Raw genomic sequence first — 8,007 nt, 5'->3', positions numbered from 1 at the left:
ACTCGTCTTTGATTTTACAAGAAAGGCCTCTCCAAAAAGCACCAACCAGGGCCTCGTTATTCCACCCCAGCTCCGAGGACAGGGTCCGGAAACGGATGGCGTATTGCCCTACAGTAAGGGACCCCTGGCAGAGGTTAAAAAGGGCCTCTGTAGAGGAAGCAAGGCGTCCGGGTTCATCAAAAACCTTACGGAACGTTTCCAAAAAACTCTGGATGTTAGTCACCACCGGGTCATCCCTCTCCCACAACGGATTCACCCAAGCCAGCGCCTCCCCTTCTAGATGGGAGATAATAAAGGCCACCTTGGCACGGTCCGTGGGGTATTGTTGGGGAAGAAGATCAAAGTGCAATCTGCACTGATTTAAAAATCCCCTACATAATTTTGGGTCCCCACAGTACCTAGGCGGCTTACCAAGACGGGGAGGAGGGAAAGAGACAGCGTCCCAGGCTTTGCTAGAAGCGACCGCTGAGGACTGCAAAGAGAGCAGCCGATCATCCACGGACGCCATATACCCCAAAATGTGAGATTGCGCATCGCGCTGCTGTGCGAGCTCCTGCTGGAGACTGACTAAGAGGGGTGCATGCGCTGGGTCAGCGGTTTGCAAGGCGGAGAGCCGGGTGTCCATGGACTTCATGAATGACATGATACGGGTCTGATTCTCCCTTAGGAAAAGCAGTTCCTTTTGAGTGGCCGCCGCGGCACCGGCGGGGTCCATGGCCTGATGATACTGGTGTGCTGACGAAAACTATGTCAGAGAGTGGACCCTCTGGATCGCGGATCCGGAGCCCCCGGGTCGAGCACGCCAGGTGAAGACCGACCCCTATACAGGGACCGTTTGGGGCAGGACCACAGAGGACGGAGGCGCGACAGCCGGAACCAAGAGGGACGGCTCCACAAACAAAAGGCCTAGAGAAGCAGCGGACAAGATACTAGCAGGGAAAGGTGGCTCAGGGAAGGGCTAGATACGGAATGGCAAGAGGAGGAAACAAGGCAAACTGGAGACAGGGGACGGGACGAGGAATGGAGGAACCGGAGAACCTGGACCGACTGGGGAGAGCGGGGAGGACGACACAGAGACAGGCAGGAAGAATGGGCAGAGATAGGACTAACTACAGAAGAACTGTAGGGGCCAGATTGCTACACAATCATCAGGCGTCCTCCTAACAGCGAGGACGCCTGAAATATACCAGCCCCCGGAAGTGCGTGTGCCAGGCCGACCCCTCAGCGCCGCCCACCGCTGGAGACAGAGGAGGGGAGGGGGCGCGCACGTGACAGAGAGCGGAAGCCAGGAGCCGCCGTGAGGGAGCGAGGACGACGGGCGCGAGGCCGGACGGGGGCGCGCAGGTAGGGAAGCGCTGCGGTGCGCGCTGCTCTGGAAGGGGCATCGGCGGGCATAGCCGCCGATGTCACACCGCTTAATGACAATGCAGAGAATGTCTCCAAAGGAAGAGGTGAAGCAATGGAAGACTGATGGGGCACGAATGGATAATGGTCTCTGGAAAAAGGACCAACTCGTGTGTCTCCCTAAGCGGATGTACCCTGCTATTGCCATATGGGCACATGGACCTATATATCAAAGAAAGAATCAGGCCCTCGCACTGGTGCAAAAATTCTACTGGGCCCCGGTTCTGCAGTTGGCCGGAGGCATTCCCTGTTACCAACATGACTGCAAAAACTACAGCGAAGAAACTGGTGATGGAAGTTATATGCAGATACAGGGTTCCAGAAGTTGTTGAAAGCGATCAAGGTCCGGCCTTTTCTTCTCATGTGTACCAAGAACTTCTGACAATGCTTGGATCCACTGTAGCCCTCCATACTCCGTACTACCCACAATCCAGTGGGAAAGTTGAGAGGCTGAATGGCACACTGGAGGGACAATTGACCAAAATAATGCAGGAGACTACAGCTCCATGGCCAGAGCTCCTACCATTGTACTATACCATATTTGTACTACCCCTATTGCAAAGCATGGCCTGTCCCCATATGACATATTGTTTGGTACTAGGCCCCAGTTGCAAATTTCCAGCCTCAGCCGTTATCAGAAGAAACTGACCGTGCTGTTCAATGTGTTATTCAGCTTAGTAAAAATCTTGCTAACACCTATGTTCTAGTTTCTTCTTCTTTTCCAGATTCAGCAGAAACCGACACCTGTCATAACCTGAAGCCTGGTGATTTTGTAGTCGTGAAGAGGCATGTCAGGAAGCACGGACTAGAACCCTTGTATGACGGTCCCTATCAAGTCCTCCTCATCACCCAACAAGCCAATAGCAAATAAGGGGGCATAATGTTTTGGTTTTTCGCATTTTCCATATTAGTATTGGTAGAAGTTAAAGTTAGAAGATATTCAAAGACTCGGAGATCAATATGATAAAGATAATGATCGTAATAAGGACAGTTGGTGGTCAGACACCTTCTCCTTTCTCAATCCAGCCAATTGGTTTAAGGGAATTGGGGGCTGGATAGCTGGGATCTTACAGAGCTTGTTGCATATTGCTGCCTGTATCCTTGTTGTATATGTGATACTAAAACTTGTTCTTTGGTGTATTTCTTTATGTATTAGGAAATTCTACACTAAGCCAGCTAATGATGATACCAAAGGCGTCGTTGCCCCTGCTCTTCTCTGCACCGATCTCAAAAGGCTATCTGATGAAGATGTTGAAGCCAAGCACATGGCTACCTACAAAAGATCTCCACCACCGTCATCAAAAATTGTTATTCTTGAACTGCAGTATACAGGGGGGACGGGTGCGCCGCGAAAGCCATGGCTGGAAACACGGCATCAGTCATATGAAGACCAGTACCTCTCAAGCTGTTAGCTTGGGATAGCACCTCTGATGCTGCATATGTGTTAACAAAATTTATCTAGGGGGGAATGTGAAGGGTTAATACTAAAATCAGAGCTGAAGTTTATTTTTGTCCATTCTCTGAAGGTTTCGTTTCTTCATTTTTGTTGCTGTAAGATAAATTTTTGTAATTGGCAAGGGCTGTCATGAAACCAGACTGTTCTCATCAGGTGCAAAGATAAGGGAGGCGGGGGTGCAAAACTCTGAAGAATATGCCATTATACTACTTTCTATTTGGATACGGACATATATGTAGTTTCCAGTTTTCTTGCAATATTATTGGCTAAGGCTGGTTTCACATTTGCGTTAAAACGCTGCGTCCTGCGTCGTTAAGCCCCGCCCCGAGCCGGCTCCCTGCCCGCCCCATCCGGGATCACCGCCTACTTTCGCATTTGCACGCATGCGATCGGCGCACCCTATCTTTAGCATAGGGTGCGCAGATCATGCGCTGCCTGTGTGAAAGTAACAGGGCAGATCAGTACACCTGCGCAGGAGCCGTGACAGGAAGCAAGGAAAAGGACATCATCGCATGAAGATCTGAGGCGCCAGACCACGACACCCATCGGACCGGACCGCGCCCCCCGGGCGAGTATAATCTAACTTGTTTTTCTTATCTTTCAGGTTACATCGGGGGCTTATCTACAGCATTGCAGAATGCTGTAGATAAGCCCCTGATTGCGGTGGCCGCAGCTTATATGCGAAAAATGAGGTGACAGATCCCCTTTAAATAAAGGCAATAGATAAGTCTGTACCCAGAGGCAGCGCCCTCACAAGGCCATCAATAGGAGCATTCAGGCTATGTGCCCACATTAGCGTTTTAAGGGTATGTGCACACAGTTTTTTTTTGGCTCTGCGGATTTTTTTAGTGAAAACTGCAGATAAATCCGCAGGACTAAAGTCCTGCGGTTTTACACCTCAATGGATGAGGTGTGAAACCGCAGCGTTTCTGCACAAAAGAATTGACATGCTGCGGATTGTAAACCGCAGCAAAACAGCGCGGAAAAATCCGCAGCATGTGCACAGCGATTTTTTATTTCCATAGGAAATAAAGGTACTGTACAACGCAGCAGGATCTGCTGCGCTTCTGCAGGGCCAAAAACGCAGAATTCACAGCGTATGCACATACCCTAAAACTGATACAAAACCGGACCTTGCGTTTTTGATGCGTTTTTTCCGCGCGTCTTCTGGACTCATAGGAAACAGCTAAGGCTGGTTTCACATTAGCGCATTTTCAGCGCGCGCACGGCCGGGAGTAGCTCCGCCCCCGAGCCGGCTCTCTGCCCGGCGTGCCCGCCCCTTCCTTGTAGCGCCGCCTCCTAGCGGACAGCGGCGCCTGCGATCGGCGCACCCTATCTTTAGCATAGGGTGCGCCGATCGTGCGCTAGTTGCGCTTTGACCTGCGCTGCGCACTTTTGACGGTGCGCCGTGCGCGCCAAAATCAAACTTTTCGGATTTTGGCGCGCACGGCGCACCGTCAAAAGTGCGCAGCGCAGGTCAAAGCGCAACTAGCGCACGGCCTGCGCACCCTATGCTAAAGATAGGGTGCGCCGATCGCAGGCGCCGCTGTCCGCTAGGAGGCGGCGCTACAAGGAAGGGGCGGGCACGCCGGGCAGAGAGCCGGCTCGGGGGCGGAGCTACCCCCGGCCGTGCGCGCGCTGAAAATGCGCTAATGTGAAACCAGCCTAACACGGAAAATAATGAACATGCTGCGTTTTCAGCCGCTGAGCGTTTCCTATGCGGAAAAAAACGCATCAATTGGCACAAAAAGGCCAAAATGCATTAAAATTAATGGGATGCTTCTTTTAAGGGTGTGTGCACACGCTGCGGATTTTTTCTGCAGAAAAATCCGCATCGCTTGGCAGAAACCGCAGGGTAAAACGCATGCAGTTTTCCCTGCGGAATTGATGCAGATTCTATTGCAGTTTGGGAGAGAGGAGAGATTGTTCCCGGAACGAAAACTGCAGCTGCGGTTCCACACAAAAGTGACATGCTGTGGAAAATAAACCACAGAAAAACTGCACAGAAATTTCTGCAGCATGTGCACAGCAGAATTGGTTTTCCATAGGTTTACATGGTACTGTAAGGCCTCTTTCACACTTCCGTTTTTTACAATCAGTCACAATCTGCCAGGTTTTGAAAATAACGGATCCGCAATTTTTTTTTTGAGGATCCGTTTTTTTCCCCATAGACTTCCATTATTGGCGGATTGTGACGGATTGCCGTTCGTTGCATCCGTCTTTTTTGCGGATCCGCCAAAAGTTGCTGTCCGTCACCATCCTCAAAGATTTCAAAACGGAGCTTGTAACGTTTTTTTCTGTGGCGGATCCTACAGACACTCATTTAACCCGAATTTCTTTCTGGGTGCCGGACAGAAAAAAAAACCAATTCTCTCTCTCTCTCTCTCTCCTTTTCCAGGCCGCGATTCCTTTAAAATTCTTCATTTGTCGGATCCGTCAAAAAAACGGACGGGTGCCATCCGTTGTCATCAGTACTAAAACGGATCCGCCATCCGTCCTTTAGGCGGATCTTGACTGATGCAAAAAAATTAAGTGTGAAAGAGGCCTAAGCCGCATGGAAAACTGCTGCGGATCCGCAGGGCCAAAGTCACTGCGGATCCACAGCAAAAACCGCATCGTGTGCACACACCCATAACATTTCTGAAGCGTCTGATCCGGCACAAACGCGTCAAAAAACGCAACCTGATCAGTCTAAGGGTATGTGCACACGTAGTTTTTAGTCTCTGCGGATTCTGTAGAGAAAAACCGCAGGACAAAGTGCTGCGTTTTTTCTGCGGTTTTACACCTCATAATGGATGAGGTGTAAAACCGCAGCGTTTCTGCACCAAACAATTGACATGCTGCGGATTGTAAACCGCAGCAAAACCGCGCGGAAAAAAAACACAGCATGTGCACAGCTTTTTTTGATTTCCATAGGAAATAAAGGTACTGTACAACGCAGCAGAATCCGCAGCGTGTGCACATACCCTAAAAGCTGCGGGAATTCGAAAATGTCAGTGAAAAGACAAACAAGCCCTCCAGTGTTTGGTAACGCCGCACTGACGCGCAGACCGACGGGACGGGATCACATTCACCACAGAACGAACGCTGGAAAAATGAATCTCAAAGAAGCTTTAGTGAGGCACGAGCAGCCGTCCAGCCTGGGCGCTGTCCTGTAGGCGCCTCCGTGAAGCAGCCGAGACCCAGCACTGCCTCTATTATCAGCGGCGGACTGTATTATCCGTGTCACAGCGGAGGTCACATGACAGGAGCCGGCCCCAGACGTGACGCAGCCCCACGTCACGCTTATGTACTAGGAACACAAGTCACGCGCATGCGCTTTCTGTCTGCCAGGGGGAATTGAGTCTCTTCCGGTTTAGTCCCTTCCCCCAGCCACTGATGCTACTTTCGCTTCCGGTGTGTGAAGGAGGCGCTGCCAGTTGGGCCCTGGTTCTCACACAGTTGTTGTAATATTGTATTAGAGGGGCGGCAGTGTACGGGGTCCCCGGCACCGGGTCCTATGCCTCTCCTCCGTGCACCGTTTCTGTGAATGGTAGAGTGTGAGCCGCAGGCAGAATGCCTCCTGTGCAGCTGGAGAGCAGTCAGCTGGTGGTGACTGGGGGTCCTACTGCTGCCCCTCAGCCGCCTCCCCCAGGCACCATAGTGGCCGCCAGCTCCAGCAGCCATGGCTATCGCCTTAGCACCCTCATCGACTTCCTGCTGCAGAGGACTTACCAGGAGATCAACGTGCTGGCCGACCTGTAAGTGTCAGGGCTTGGAGTGGTGTTGGGATGTGGGGGTTGAGCCTTCATTGGGCACCTGTGGACTCCACACTAAGGAGCGGATCACTAGGATCTGGTGATCAGGAGATCCATTCATTGCTTGCGTGCGATCAGGTGTCTTTCTGTGTAGACATGGCTGCATCCTTTGGGAGATCTGATCATGTCCATCAGTGGTGCTGTCTGATTGTGGCCGTCGCTGGCGCTGTCTGATTGTGGCCGTCGCTGGCGCTGTCTGATTGTGGCCGTCGCTGGCGCTGTCTGATTGTGGCCGTCGCTGGCGCTGTCTGATTGTGGCCGTCGCTGGCGCTGTCTGATTGTGGCCGTCGCTGGCGCTGTCTGATTGTGGCCGTCGCTGGCGCTGTCTGATTGTGGCCGTCGCTGGCGCTGTCTGATTGTGGCCGTCGCTGGCGCTGTCTGATTGTGGCCGTCGCTGGCGCTGTCTGATTGTGGCCGTCGCTGGCGCTGTCTGATTGTGGCCGTCGCTGGCGCTGTCTGATTGTGGCCGTCGCTGGCGCTGTCTGATTGTGGCCGTCGCTGGCGCTGTCTGATTGTGGCCGTCGCTGGCGCTGTCTGATTGTGGCCGTCGCTGGCGCTGTCTGATTGTGGCCGTCGCTGGCGCTGTCTGATTGTGGCCGTCGCTGGCGCTGTCTGACTGTGGCCGTCGCTGGCGCTGTCTGACTGTGGCCGTCGCTGGCGCTGTCTGACTGTGGCCGTCGCTGGCGCTGTCTGACTGTGGCCGTCGCTGGCGCTGTCTGACTGTGGCCGTCGCTGGCGCTGTCTGACTGTGGCCGTCGCTGGCGCTGTCTGACTGTGGCCGTCGCTGGCGCTGTCTGACTGTGGCCGTCGCTGGCGCTGTCTGACTGTGGCCGTCGCTGGCGCTGTCTGACTGTGGCCGTCGCTGGCGCTGTCTGACTGTGGCCGTCGCTGGCGCTGTCTGACTGTGGCCGTCGCTGGCGCTGTCTGACTGTGGCCGTCGCTGGCGCTGTCTGACTGTGGCCGTCGCTGGCGCTGTCTGACTGTGGCCGTCGCTGGCGCTGTCTGACTGTGGCCGTCGCTGGCGCTGTCTGACTGTGGCCGTCGCTGGCGCTGTCTGACTGTGGCCGTCGCTGGCGCTGTCTGACTGTGGCCGTCGCTGGCGCTGTCTGACTGTGGCCGTCGCTGGCGCTGTCTGACTGTGGCCGTCGCTGGCGCTGTCTGACTGTGGCCGTCGCTGGCGCTGTCTGACTGTGGCCGTCGCTGGCGCTGTCTGACTGTGGCCGTCGCTGGCGCTGTCTGACTGTGGCCGTCGCTGGCGCTGTCTGACTGTGGCCGTCGCTGGCGCTGTCTGACTGTGGCCGTCGCTGGCGCTGTCTGACTGTGGCCGTCGCTGGCGCTGTCTGACTGTGG

The 8,007-nt window shown here is 53.9% G+C and overlaps 1 protein-coding gene across 3 annotated transcripts in view; it reads left to right on the top strand.

Moving 5' to 3' along the window:
* Positions 1-6,207: 6,207 nt before the first annotated feature.
* Positions 6,208-8,007, top strand: part of MED14 (mediator complex subunit 14) — a 102,894-nt gene continuing 101,094 nt past the window's right edge. For 2 of the 3 annotated variants that reach the window (XM_073566029.1, XM_073566030.1), the window contains exon 1: positions 6,209-6,600. In XM_073566029.1, coding sequence (XP_073422130.1) covers positions 6,416-6,600 — 185 coding nt within the window. In that variant the 5' untranslated portion in view covers positions 6,209-6,415. Of the gene's footprint in view, positions 6,601-8,007 lie in introns of all 3 variants that reach the window. The other variant, XM_073566028.1, reaches the window with a different exon arrangement.

Source organism: Dendrobates tinctorius, unplaced genomic scaffold (genome assembly GCF_039654945.1).
Source record: "Dendrobates tinctorius isolate UK_male_01 unplaced genomic scaffold, ASM3965494v1 ptg000016l, whole genome shotgun sequence".
Taxonomy (NCBI): Eukaryota; Metazoa; Chordata; class Amphibia; order Anura; family Dendrobatidae; genus Dendrobates; species Dendrobates tinctorius.
The sequence above is the reverse complement of the archived record's forward strand: the minus strand, read 5'-3'. Positions and strand labels throughout refer to the sequence as shown.